We start from the raw sequence: 15000 nt of genomic DNA, 5'->3' as shown, positions 1-15000 counted from the left end.
TGTTGGCACACACTTCCATATCCCTCATTAGTTAGCACCCTTTTTCTTTCCCGCGTTGTCGCTCTCTTCCTTTGCCCCTATGGACGACTCTCTTTGCTCTTTATTAGTAGCACCTCCTCCTCCTCCTTCTCCTCACTCCCTCCGTATTTGGCACTTTCCCATTTACAACCTAAGACACCTATTTCAGTATTGCACTGTTTGGCATCCATTTCACTCCTTCTGATAGACTTTCCCCTTTCATTCTTAATAACACGAGAACAGAGGAGAATGCAAGAGACCATAAGACCTAAACTAAGCAGCTCCATGTCCCTCACCACCTATCATCCCTATCCCTAAAGTTATATGATCTCCTCTGAAAACAATCATTAGTTTCAACGCTCACAACAGCGTTACTAAGTCTATTCCATTCGTTAACCATTCTATTGGTAAACTAGTTCTCGTCTATTTTCTTCTTAAACCTAAAATTATCCGATCTAAATCCATTACTCCGAGTCCTGCCCTACTCTGTCTTCTAACCGGCACATTGTCCTCTCCGCCCTCCAGTTCACGATGATGGTAAGGGTGAGTGACGGGAAGAGTTCCACCATCACGAGAGTAGTTATCTCCGTGCAAAACATGAACGACATTCCGCCGGTCTTCTCACCGGCCGTCTACAACTTCACTGTCACCGAGAACATGCATTACGACCAGCCCCTGGGCAAGGTGAGTTCTCTAGTTGCTGCAATGGGGGAGTTACTTGGTGGGTCTTGGGTGGCTCTACGAAAGGATGCTGGGTTAGGGGGGGACTGGAGGCGCCACATCATCACGGGCTCTCAGAGTATGTGTGTGTGTGGGGGTAAGGGGTGGAGACCTCTTACAACTATTATCTGTTTATTTATTTGTTATTATTTGTCTGTTTACTACTATTTGCTTGATTATCATTTGTTACTATTTATATGTCAATTCATTGTTATTTACTATTACCAGTTTGTTTATTATTTAACTTTACCTATATATTTTATCCATCATTATTTGTATAATCATAATTTTATTTATTTATTTATTTATTTATTTATTCATTTATTCATTTATTTATTTATTTATTTATTTACAATCATTATACAATCCTTTATAACCCTATCAACACCTTGGTGACTGGTATAGATCAGGGGACACCAAACTACGATCGGCGGGCCGAATCTGGCCTCCGAGGTCATCCGATTTCACTTCACCCCGCCCGGTGCCACGCTGTACATATCATTCTTTTTCATTTTATTTTTATTTTTGTTACTATTATTTTTCTAAAACTTTTTTGGCAAATATGTACATTTATTGGCTATATTCTTTGAGTTTGTCTTTATCTTTTGTGTATTTTTTGTATTGTACTCACTGTATTGCATTGAGGAATGTTGCCATGTGGCCTGCATTCGTCATTCTGTTTCTTATCTCACCCGCTGTGATAAAATGTGGCCTCTGCTATAGATTTCTACTGTCAAAGCTATTCTATGTATGTATATACCAAAGGCCTCTTCCCCCTTATAAGGGAAGTAACCAAGTCAAAGGCACACACCCATTCCTACCCATTCCATTCCCACCCATTCCGCTCCCACCCATTCCACTCCCACCCATCCCACTCCCACTCATTCCACTCCCACCCATTCCACTCCCACCCATTCCACTCCCACCCATTCCACTCCCACCCATTCCACTCCCACCCATTCCACTCCCACCCATTCCACTCCCACCCATTCCACTCCCACCCATTCCATTCCCACCCATTCCACTCCCACCCACTCCACTCCCACCCACTCCACTCCCACCCACACCACTCCCACCCACTCCACTCCCACCCATTCCACTCCCACCCATCCCACTCCCACCCATTCCACTCCCACCCATTCCACCCCACCCATTCCACTCCCACCCATTCCACTCCCACCCATTCCACTCCCACCCATTCCACTCCCACCCATTCCACTCCCACCCATTCCACTCCCACCCATTCCACTCCCACCCATTCCGCTCCCACCCATTCCGCTCCCACCCATTCCACTCCCACCCATTCCACTCCCACCCATTCCACTCCCACCCATTCCACTCCCACCCATTCCACTCCCACCCATTCCACTCCCACCCATTCCGCTCCCACCCATTCCGCTCCCACCCATTTCGCTCCCACCCATTCCACTCCCACCCATTTCACTCCCACCCATTCCACTCCCACCCATTCCACTCCCACCCATTCCACTCCCACCCATTCCGCTCCCACCCATTCCGCTCCCACCCATTTCGCTCCCATCCATTCCACTCCCACCCATTTCACTCCCACCCATTCCACTCCCACCCATTCCACTCCCACCCACTCCACTCCCACCCACTCCACTCCAATCCATTCCACTTCCATCCATTCCACTCCCACCCATTCCACTCCCACCCACTCCACTCCCACCCACTCCACTCCCACCCACTCCATTCCCACCCATTCCACTCCCACCCATTCCACTCCCACCCATTCCACTCCCACCCATTCCACTCCACCCATTCCACTCCACCCATTCCACTCCCACCCATTCCACTCCCACCCACTCCATTCCCACCCATTCCACTCTCATCCACCACCCTAGCTTTTCTTTCATCTTAGCAGCTCCTCGTGGATGATAAGACCCATCCTTGTTCCCGGGTCAGAGGCAGTGCAGTAAGACACAGTACGTCTACAGCAAGGCCGCTTCACTTAATCGGCGACCATCCTTCTCCCCCTCTCTTTCTCTTATTGGCCAAAGCAAAACCTTTATATCAGTAACCTTGCCTTTTGAACATATTTCCTTCTGGAAACAAATACTGAGATACTGGGAAGACGCCCAGACACTGCAACAAGGCCTAGAACATAATAAATAAGGATGGAAAAGTCTGCAAGTGACCATAAGGCCTGGAGTAGACAGTTTCATGTCCCGTACCACCTGCTATCCCTATCTATAAAGTTAGCTCATCTTCTCTCAAAAACAGCCAACTGTCTCAAGGCTCACTACATGGTTAATAAGTCTATTCTGTTAACCATTATATTAGAAAACCAATTCTTGCCTATTTCTTTCAGCGACGAACCAGTAGTGTAACAAACGACCTTCTATAACAAAGGTTATGGAGCATCTGGACGTTTTAACGATTGAGCCGTTTTGCAACTCTCCTTATCTGTTTTACTGTCCAGAGTGTTCTCTCGTTATTTTTCTTCCCTTGTATACTCACAAAAGTCAGTGAAAATGTTTCGATGTTATAAAATCGTTGATATCATGGTTTCTATATATATGTTCTCTCATTATTTTTTCCTTATATACTCACAAAAGTCGGTGAAAATGTCGCGATGTTACAAAATAGTTGATATCGTTGTTTCCAAATATTCTCGTATAAACAAGAAAACTATATTTTCGATAGCTGCTTCAGCATTTTCTTCCAGATTATTTAACCTCGCTGATTAATTATCGTACATTTGGCCGCAGACAGAAAAGCGAGTCCGTCGATGTGAAACGTGGAGAGTTTAACCCTAAGACCACACACACACACACACACACACACACACACACACACACACACACACACACACACACACACACACACACACACACACACACACACACACACACACACACACACACACACACACACACACACACACACACACACACACACACACACATATACACACATATACACACATATACACACACGCACACACACACGCACACACACACACACACAGAAACACACATATATATACACACATACACGCACATATACACACACGCACACACACACACGCACACACACGCACACACACACACACACACACACACATATACACACATATACACACATATACACACATATACACACACGCACACACACACACGCACACACAGACACACACACACACACACACACACACACACACACACACACACACACACACACACACACACACACACACACACACACACACACGCACGCTCGCTCGCACACGCACGCGCGCACATGTACACACAAGCAGACATAATTTTGCCTATAGTGACCTTTGGCCTTTGATGTAGATAGCTGGCCTGGCCAATACTGGGAGGCCTTTTTTTTCTATCCAAAGGGGATCATTTTTCTTCCCCTCTTACTCCACGTTTTCCTCCTCTTCCCCATCCACACTTCTCCTCACCATTTTCCGCCCCCTCCATCCACCCGTCTACCCTCCTCCCCCACCATCCACATATCCTTCTTCCGCCTCCTTCTGCCTCCCCCTCCACCCTCCCCTCCATCCGTCCCCCTTCCGCTTCTACTCCTCTACTGCTCCTCTCCGCACCCTTCTACTTCCTCCTCCACCTTCCCCTCCTCCCTGCCCCTCAACTTAGCCTCACTTATTCTCCTCCTCCCTCTTACTCCTTTTCCTAATCTTCCTCTACCTGTTCTTACTCTTACTCTTCCGCTGCCACTTTTCCTCCTCCTGCTCTTCCTCCTCTTCCTCTTCTTCCTCCTCTTCCCTCCTCATCCTCATCCTCCTCTTCTTTCTCCTCACTGAAATATGTGTAGGCGTGCTTGCAGACGGTCCCTCCGGATCGTGGGTCTGAATTAGCTTCGCCGCTTCAGGAAAAGAATATCTCGGCATCATGAGGTCAGGTTAGGTCGCCGCCATATTTGCCCGCAATGAATGGCCGCTGGGAAGAGGGACGTTGGCCTCTACGGAGAAGAAGACTGGGCGCCCTAAGACTTTTCTTTTAAGTTACAGAGTCGAGTATCACATCTCATCTTGGACCTCGAGTCTTCCTCGAGTCTCTTGCTCTCATCGATTAAAAAGAAGAGAATTAGATGTGTAGGATATTTTTCTTACATATTGAAAAAAAAAACTGTGATTATGATTAGACATAATGTAATTAATAACCTCGTGAACAGGCACGTTATTACCCCCCGGTAGGTAATTAAATAAAGCCGTCCCTGTATTACGTTGGTCGAGGATGGAACAACTGATGGAGATTAATAAACAGAGTCCGTTCTTGCGATGATACTGACAAAATGCCAGAGTTTGACAGCATTTACGACCTTATCTCCCCCCCACACACAACATCATCAAAATCACGTCGAAGCAAAAGGCTACATCAGGTCTTGTTCGTCCACCATCGCTCGTTATTTACGTCGTTATAGTCTGTGAGCCCTGAACAGACTCCTAAGAGCGTACAAGAGTTCCTCGATGGATTGACTGATTGCTAGGCTGAGGAATGGCCACGGTGGTTTACAGCCGTGACCGCGCTGTCTGAATCTTTTCATCTTAATTTTTGTTTTACTCGACAACGGAAACTCTGTTCCGTCGCAACCGCGTGAATAGTGTGAATCCCGGTCCTTCACATAAGGAATCTTCTTTCCAACAGTGTCTGTGGACACGAGTAAGAATATTGGTCTTGGTGACGAATTTAATCACTTCCTTTGTCTGCTGAAAATTAAATGTTAAAAGGTTCGTCTTCTACAGACAAAGTCACGAGTTTATCGCCCAGTTATTAATCTAAATAAGATATAATCTGTATAGACAGTTTTGGAATTTAAACTAATATTGTCTTCCTTTGTGACTATCATTTGCATAAATCACCTTAACATAAGCAACCCTTCACCAACTCGTACTATTATCACTCCTGGCTCGTCTTAAGGTACGTTTTGCTCAATGTGATTATTAGCTTACAACAGCCACTGACGCGGATCCTACTAACTAGCATCCTGTTTGGGTAAGCGCGTCGGTAGGCTCGGTTGAAATGATCAGACTCGTACTTTGAAGCTCAAAGCAAAACAGCTCCAATCAAAAACAAAGAATTAGTGCTCTAGACAATCGTTTGACGATAATCGTTGAGCCATGAACGATCATCGTTGAGCGATAATTGCACAGAGCAAAACGTACCTTTACTACAGTTCACACACCACGTGTCTCCTTCTCTCCGTTTTCTCTCTTGCATTCCGCGCGTCTCTTATCTCTGTTATCCTGTTTTCTTCTTCTATGCGCCTCGTGTTCTGGTCATCCCAGATGGAAGCCACGGACCCGGACCTGCCCCCGGGCGCTAACCAGGACATCCGATTCTGCTTCTCGGCTGACGATTCCACCAACTTCACCATCAATAACGTCACCGGAGAAATCTATCTCAAAGGGGTAAGCTTACCATTTAGCATTATCTTCATATTTAAGCTACTAAATAGGACGCCTTCGGTCGTAAATACTCAGCGCCTCCTGGCGTACGTTCTTCACCATGGTCGTTCAGAGAGTTGGGGCAAGGGGGAGGGGCACTTTGCCCCCCGCCCCCGGTTGTCACATATAATTTCATTTTTTTTTTTTTAAGTTATAGAATATCAGTGTATAATTAATGAAAGTCAAAATGTACCTCGAGTATGCCTATACGCTCAATTTGAAGTAACTTGATCAAATCCCTATACTATTAACCATAAACAAACAATATATTTGACCCCTACCCCCCCCCATCCCTACAAAAATTCCTTCGAACGCATCGGCTCCTCACTTTCTATTTATGTGATTCGTGTTTGTTCGCGGCGTCTCCCGTAGACTCTGGATCGCGAGGTGCAGGAGACGGTAACTGTGTACCCGTGGGCAATCGACGAAGGCGGTGACGGCATCGGGACCAAGTACCCAGCCGAGGTCAAGGTCTCAATTATGGACGTTAACGACAACCACCCCTACATTTTGTCTCCGGTAAGTAGCACAGAACTTCTTAGCTAGCTCTCACTTCCTCTCTCCTCTCTCTTCTCTCTTGTCTCCCCAGTAAGTAGAACAAGCTGAGGTAGTTTTCACTTTCTCTCATCTCCTCTCTCCTCTCATCTCGTCTCACCAGTATGTAGCACAGAACTTCTTAGCTAGCTCTCACTTCCTCTCTCCTCTCTCTTCTCTCTTCTCTCCCCAGTAAGTAGAACAAGCTGAGGTAGTTCTCACTTTCTCTCATCTCCTCTCTCCTCTCATCTCGTCTCACCAGTATGTAGCACAGAACTACCTTAGGTAGTTCTCACTTCCCCTCTCCTCTCCCCTCTCCTCTCGTCTCACCAGTATGTAGCACAGAACTACCTTAGGTAGTTCTCACTTCCTCTCTCTCTTCTCTTTTCTCCACTCCTCTCCTCTCTCCAGAATGTAGCACAGAACTACCTTAGGTAATTCTCACTTCCTCTTTCTTCTCTTCTCTCTTCTCTCCTTTCCCCAGTAAATAGTACAAACTTGGGTAGTTCTTACTTCCCCTCTACTCTCTCCTCTACTCTCTCCTCTCCTCTCTCCTCTCCTCTCCCCAGTATGTAGCCCAGAACTACTTTAGGTAGCTCTCACTTCCTCTATTATCTCTCCTCTCCTCTCCTCTCCCTAGTAAGTAGCACAGAACTACCTTGAGTAGTTCTCACTTCCCCAGCTCTTTCATCACCTTTCTTTCTCTCTTTATCTATCTCTTTCTCTCTCCCTCTCTTCCTCTCTTTCCTTTTCTCTCTTTACCTTATTTCTCTCTCTCCCACTCCCAAAAAGTTCCCCACTTCATATATTTTGAAGTCAACTACATTACGTCTACATTTATGTGTGCTCATTAAAAGTTGTTGGATGCGGGTTATGTTCACAACTAAACATAATCTTGTGTTCAACCCGGTTGACGTATATAAAGATAACGACCGCAACGGAGGGATAGTCGTGTTTTCTAACCCTGTTTGTTGTATCATCCTTCTCCATCCCATATCTCTATTTCTCTCTCTCTCTCTCTCTCTCTCTCTCTCTCTCTCTCTCTCTCTCTCTCTCTCTCTCTCTCTCTCTCTCTCTCTCTCTCTCTCTCTCTCTCTCTCTCTCTCTCTCTCTCTCTCTCTCTCTCTCTCTCCCTCTCCTTCTCCCTCTACCTCCTTTCCCTCTTCCTCTTTCTCTCCCTTCCCCTGTCCCTCTCCTCTCTCTCCTCCTCCTCTTCCTCTTCCCCTTTCCCTCTCCCTTTCCCTCTCCCTTTCCTTCTCCCTTCCCCTCTCCCTCTCCTTCTCCTTCTCCCTCCCCTCTCCCTCTCCCTCTCCCTCTCCCTCTCCCTCCTTCTCTTTCTCTCCCTCTCCCCCTACCTCTCCCCCTCCCTCTCCGTCTCCCTCTCCAGGAAACATCCTCGAGCGTCATCATGGAGAACCAGGACAAGGACAAGGTCAAGCCTATATTCATCAAGCTGGACGACCGGGACACGCGAGTCAACGGCTGCCCGTGCACCCTCGAGTTCGACCTGGACGCCACGGGGGACGACATCCTCAGCACTTTCGAAATTAGCCCTGCGCCCGGAGATAAGTGAGTCACTTTTTTTTTTTTTTTTTTTGCGTGTGCGTGTGTGTGTATTCACCTTGGTCTTCTGGATCACGTGCTGGACCCGTGATCGACAGCTATTTCCCTCCCGGAAGAGAGCCCAAAGGTCGTATGACCGATCCGTGGGTAATGCTGCGACCTTACATGCACACACACACACACCCAACTCCCCGCCACGAGAATTTGAGTAACGACTCGAAGTGCAGCGATACTGAAATTATTTCAGCCTTGGGCAGGATTCGAACCCGGACCGCCGTAGTGACAGTCGGGGACTCTACCAACCGCGCCACCGAGGCGCGTGTACTGTGTGTGTGTGTGTGTGTGTGTGTGTGTGTGTGTGTGTGTGTGTGTGTGTGTGTGTGTGTGTGTGTGTGTGTGTGTGTGTGTGTGTGTCATTCACAATGGTCTTGGATCACGTGTTGGACTCGTGATCGACAGCTACTACCCTCCCGGAAGCTATGTAAGAGCTCATATATGACCGATCTATGGGTAATGCTGTGACATTACACGCACACACACACACACACACACACACACACACACACACACACACACACACACACACACACACACACACACACACACACACACACACACACACACACACACACACACACACACACACACACACACACACACAACTCCCAGCGCACGAGAGTTGGAGTAACGACTCTCAGCGCAGCAATACTGAAATTATTTCACTCCTAGTCGGAATTCGAACCCGGACCGTCGTAGTGGTGGCCGCGAACGCTACCACTGCGCCATCGAGTCGTGTGTGTGTGTGTGTGTGTGTGTGTGTGTGTGTGTGTGTGTGTGTGTGTGTGTGTGTGTGTGTGTGTGTGTGTGTGTGTGTGTGTGTGTATGTGCGTGAGCGCGTGTTGAAAGTAATAGCTCTTTTTATATTTGTAGCCCCGGTGCGATTTTTTTTTTTCTTTTTTATCTGGGTAATGCTAAACGAGTTTACCGAAGCTATGGAAGGCGAGAGAGGGAAGGTATTCTTGTCTGAATAAAGTTTTGTTTGATCGAGATTTTGCATCAAAGGGAGCTGGTTTCTCTTTCCCCGTGTGCTGATGACAATAGTTAAATGATATCAGATTAGTTATCTAGGATGAAGTTGCTGTGGTGGATTGATATCCTCATCCGCGCAGTAGCCCAGTGGATACCGTGTCGAACTCATGATCAGGTGGTAGTGAGGTCTATTCCCGGGACCCACTTTATGCCCTGGTGACCAAAACATCAGCCTGAAAAAAAAAAAAAAAAAAAATTACCCTACCAGAGGTCTCACTGTCTACTCCATGGGAATGGGATAGTGAGTTTTTTCCTCTCACCTCCTATCCCTCCCTGTCACCGTACCCGCCTTAACACGCCACACCCTCCTCTTGTCTCCACCTTTAGCTCGCAGTACCACCTGACGCCGAAGAAGATGCTTGACCGTGAGGAGCGGAAAACCTACGTGATCAATTTCCTAACGACGGACACACAGGGCCTGTCCGGCAGCCGCGTCTTCACCATCGAGGTCGGAGACGAGAACGACTCTCCCATGACCGACGGCGAGGGCGCCATCACCGTCTACAACTACAAGGTTTGTCCTTTCGGGGGGTGAGGGGATTCAGAGGGATGGATATCAGGAGGTCTGGCATGGAGCAATGTATTGTGCAATGTACTATTGTCCATGATGCGTTGTACACAATCACACACGCCAACAACACAATATACACATTTTAAGGGATTTATGGGAAAACCCAGTTCCAGCCGTAGCGTTCTTTAGGTAGACGGGACTGCTTGGCCAAAGAGTCTAAGGAGCGACAACGGCTACAAGGTTTGTTGCTCTCTACGATGACTCCCACGTGTTCGTCACGACGGATGCAATGTAGGGAAGGCGGAAGGAATCTTGTGTCCCCCACAAGCTTTCCTTCCTGTAGAGGTCACAGTTGTTGGTGGACAGATAGTTCCAGTGAGGGATTGTGTATACCCGTGTTACTTCTCTCTCTGTCTCTCTCTCTGTCTCTCTCTCTCTCTCTCTCTCTCTCTCTCTCTCTCTCTCTCTCTCTCTCTCTCTCTCTCTCTCTCTCTCTCTCTCTCTCTCTCTCTCTCTCTCTCTCTCTCTCTCTCATCATCTATTTATCTATCTATTTATCTCTCTCTCTCTCTTTCTTTTGCGCGCGCATGTGTGTGTGTGTGTGTGTGTGTATGTGTGTGTGTGTGTGTGTGTGTGTGTGTGTGTGTGTGTGTGTGTGTGTGTGTGTGTGTATGTGTATGTGTATGTGTATGTGCGTGTGCGTGGTGTGTATGTGCGTGTGCGTGTGCGTGTGTGTGTATGTGTGTGGGTGTGTGGGTGGGTGGGTGGTTGTGGGTGTGCCTTTGCGTGCGTGCATACGTTCGTGTGAATGTGTAAGCGAACGCGTTTTATCTACCCATGAGTTGGGCCATGTGAAAGGTTCTTGATTTGAATGGATGTTGGGTTCAGACAGGGTTGAGTGATGGATGGATGGATGGATGGATGGATGATCTTTGCTTCCAAGTGGAAGCAGGCGCACGTACTGATTGATCCCTCATGTTGTTCTCATTGAAATAGACATTTGCCTTGACAAAAGTCAATCCGTCTTTGCCTAGCTATTTTTTTTTTCTTCCCAATATGGTTTCTGTGTTTTCTGTCTATTTACTCTCTCTGGGGGTGAAGTGTCGCATACATGGACTCGGAAATTTGCCTTACAAAAAGAGGCTTAGGCACCTAAACTTACACTCTCTGGAAAGACGCAGAGTGCGGGGTGATCTAATAGAAGTGTTCGAGTGGATCAAAGGCTATAACAAGGGTGATGCAAACAAGGTCATCATAATAAAACAACAGGGCAGGACTCGCAGTAATGGGTATAAACTGGACAAATTTAGATTTAAGAAGGAAATAGGCAAGAATTGGTTTACTAATAGGGTGGTCGATGAATGGAATAAACTTAGTAGCCATGTAGTAAGCGCTGAAACTATCAGTTGTTTTAAAAAACGATTAGACAACTTTATGGATGGGGATGACAGGTGGTGATGGATACGGAGCTGCCTAGTGTAGGCCTTATGGTCTTTTGCAGTCTCCTTTATTCTTATGTTCTTATGTTCTCTCTCTCTCTCTCTCTCTCTCTCTCTCTCTCTCTCTCTCTCTCTCTCTCTCTCTCTCTCTCTCTCTCTCTCTCTCTCTCTCTCTCTCTCTCTCCTTCCCTCCCTCCCTCTATTCTTCATCCGGTGTTTATTGTATGTGTTTCTGGAACTGGCAGCGCTGGGTGATTCTATTCAGTCTGCAGGAACAGTGTCTTATAACATCGAGATCCCCTTCCTCCTTTTGCAGCTGAATGAAGTCGTTTGACTTTCCTCGGAACAGTCTCATCTTCTCAAGAGAGCATAAGGCCTACACTAGACAGTTCCATGTCCCTTACCAACATTCATCTCTATCCATAAATTCATCTGATCTGATCTTAAAACAATCCATTGCTTCAGCGCTTACCACATGGATACTAAGTCTATTTCATTTGTTAATCACTGTTGGTGAACCAATTCTTGCCTATTTACGTCTTGAACTTAAATTTGTCCGATTCAAATCCATTACTAAGAGTCGTACCCTGATGCCTTGATATTATGACCTTGCCTACTTCAACCCTCTTAAAAACTCTCAACCCAAAGGTCTCAATCACGTGATGGCCAGGGTTTCTTTGAGACCCTCCTCGTTTCGGTGGCCTTTGCAAATCGTCAGGCATCAGACGGGGATGAGTCATCGATTTCTTGAGATACAAAGGTTAATACAAAGGTTAACCTCAAAGGTTATGTGGTTATACACCTGACATTTTTTTCTTCTATTATTTGTGTAGTTATCTTTTTTTATTTTTCATCTCAGGAGAATTCATGGCGTTTAGTTGGATCAGCGATCACTGGAGGTCCTATTTTGGCTCGAGTTCACTCATCAACTAAAAAGAAAAATATTAGCCGAAAGAAGAATATACAAAAACTTGTAAAAAAGTTAACATTTCATCCAATCCCGAGTGTTAACTTTCTCCCTCCAAACAAAATTACAGAATCCTTTACAACTCTGCCAAACTCTTCAGAAAGAGGACTTTTTTATGCAGCATAATATAGTGTTAGAACAAAATGCTGGAAGTGATGCTTGGAGAAAGACTATGTATGCCATCCGGCCACTCATTCCCTTTCCCATCTACGTTACATCGTCTTACGTTGCTCAGAACTCTATCTTTCTACATATATTATATCTATATATATATATGTGTGTGTGTGTGTGTGTGTGTGTGTGTGTGTGTGTGTGTGTGTGTGTGTGTGTGTGTGTGTGTGTGTGTGTGTGTGTGTGTGTGTGTGTGTTTTGCAGTAATTCACAAGGCATACATGAAAATAATTTGCAAAAGAAACAAAAACAAAACAAAACAAAATAACACTGGGAAATAAGAAAGTTAGTCCAAATGTTTTCGTCTATTTAAAACATTATCAAGGAATACAAAGTAACAGAGACATAGGTGCACATATATGCATAAAGTAGTAGGGAACATGGTAAGGACACACAAAATGCTTCATAACCAGGTTGAGAAGTGTTTACATTTAAGGACATTTGATCATATGACGTTATATCACCCGGGCCTGGTAACACTTGGAGCATTTTATATAATTTTCTTAATAATAAAATCATCAAGTTTATACAAACCTACACTTAAATTAATATTTTTATCGAAGGTATGCTTAATATGACTGGATTCAATAATGTTTCTTTCTAATAAAGACCTACAGGAAATTATTTCCTTAGAATTATCCCAGTCAATAGGATGGTTGTGGTCTCTTACATGAACAAAAATGCCACTGGAAATTTGCCCACTCCTTACCCTATACTTGTGATGATCTATCCTTGTTTGTAAGTCTTTGACAGTTTGGCCAATATAAAATTTGTTACATTTAAGGCATGGAATTGAGTAAACACAACTCTCATTTACTTCAGGTGAATTTTTAATTAGCTTACTTTTTACGGTATTGTTGTTTTTGAAAACCAAGTTAATATTGAATTGTTTGAGAATATTAGGCAGTCCAACTAATTTCTCACTGTAAGGAAGAACCAGAAGGTCCTTTTTGTTAAATACTTTTCTTTCGTGTGAGGTGTTATGGAAAGATTTATAAGCCATTTTATGAGAAGTGTCTTCTAAGTGTTTTGGATATTTTAACTAAGAAGCTATGTTATATATTTTCCTCATCTCACCACCCAAAAATTCAAGGCTACATATCCTGTAAGCTCCAAGAAACATGGAACTAAACACACAAAGTTTTGTTTTTTGATGATGAGCCGAGTGAAAATAGACATACGATGAGGCATTAGTTGGTTTTCTATAAACTTCATACTTAAATTTTCTACCATATATATATATATATATATATATATATATATATATATATATGTGTGTGTGTGTGTGTGTGTGTGTGTGTGTGTGTGTGTGTGTGTGTGTGTGTGTGTGTGTGTGTGTGTGTGTGTGTTTGTGTGTGTGTGTGTGTGTGTACATAAATATATATATATATATAAATATAAAATATATATATATGTGTGTGTGTGTGTGTGTGTGTGTGTGTGTGTGTTGTGTGTGTGTGTGTGTGTGTGTGTGTGTGATATATATATATAATATGAATATATATAAATATATATATATATATACATACATATATATATATATAATCAAGAAGAACCCACAGTCGGAATAAAATGAAACTTAGAAGAAAGTATAACTTCTATATTTCGGGTAATGGCTATAGTCCTCTTCAGGAAAGTACAGGTTACAAGAAATTATAGAGACATAAACACAATTGAGATGTAAGTGGAAGGGGAACAGGCATAACTAGAGACAAGACATGCTGTCGTGCAGGGCTGAGTTAGAAGAGAGGGGAGATGTGGGTGGACGTGTGAGGTCAGAAGGTATGCGAGGTCAGGAGTGGTGGGGGAGCGGGGTCAGGAGGATGAAGATTTTTAACCAAACGGCTCACAGCTAACCGTAAGATTATGTCCGGGAAGCACTGACCTTTGGAGATGTTCAGGTTGGGACATTCTTCTATTAAGGCGGATTCAACATTTTTTCTCCTGGAGCTGCAGTTGGACTTTAACAAAATTTTGGCCTTGTACCAGTCAGGACTATGATTTTTGGTGCTGACATGTTAGAACATAGCGGAATTTTCCTGGGTATATCTAGTGGATCTTTTGTGCTAAGATCCCTGCCGGTCTGGCCAAGGTACACTAAATCACAATCTTTACAAGGTAGGCTATAAACTCCTGGAGCCTCAGCTCCCCTTAACCTTTGATGGACATGAACAATTTGTGTACAGTATTAGGGTAATGGTAAGCAATTGTGAGATGGTTGTTGGGAGTTAAATTAAAAGAAGGATTGATGGAGTTACAATAGGGGATTTTCAAACATCCTTGAGAGAGGATTGTGTGGTGGGAACTTGCGGAGTGCTTAATCCAGGAACCAGGACGGGTTGCCTTTTGATGAGGTCACTTCTGGTTCAAGAATTTAGGACTATAAATCCTAAAATCTCTCAGAAAAAGGCCGGAGGCAACAGTCTTCTTGACTTTGTCGGGATGGTTACTGAAAAGGTGGAAATAACTACCTGAATGGGTAGATTTCCTATAAACTGTGAAAAATAAATGTCCATCAATCCTTCTAATTAAGATATCTAAGAAAGGGGTC

The 15000-nt window shown here is 44.7% G+C and overlaps 1 protein-coding gene across 1 annotated transcript in view; it reads left to right on the top strand.

Moving 5' to 3' along the window:
- Positions 1–15000, top strand: part of LOC143027562 (DE-cadherin-like) — a gene marked incomplete at its 5' end in the record, with an annotated part of 100513 nt that overhangs the window by 53793 nt on the left and 31720 nt on the right. The window contains 5 exon segments of the mRNA XM_076188872.1: positions 544–702; positions 6017–6139; positions 6548–6694; positions 8097–8278; positions 9689–9875. Of these exon segments, the coding sequence (XP_076044987.1) occupies positions 544–702; positions 6017–6139; positions 6548–6694; positions 8097–8278; positions 9689–9875 (798 nt within the window).

This window comes from Oratosquilla oratoria, chromosome 8, assembly GCF_046742065.1.
Source record: "Oratosquilla oratoria isolate Oo_2021 chromosome 8, ASM4674206v1, whole genome shotgun sequence".
Taxonomy (NCBI): domain Eukaryota; kingdom Metazoa; phylum Arthropoda; class Malacostraca; order Stomatopoda; family Squillidae; genus Oratosquilla; species Oratosquilla oratoria.
Note: the sequence above shows the minus strand (reverse complement) of the source record. Positions and strands in the feature narration are given on the sequence as shown.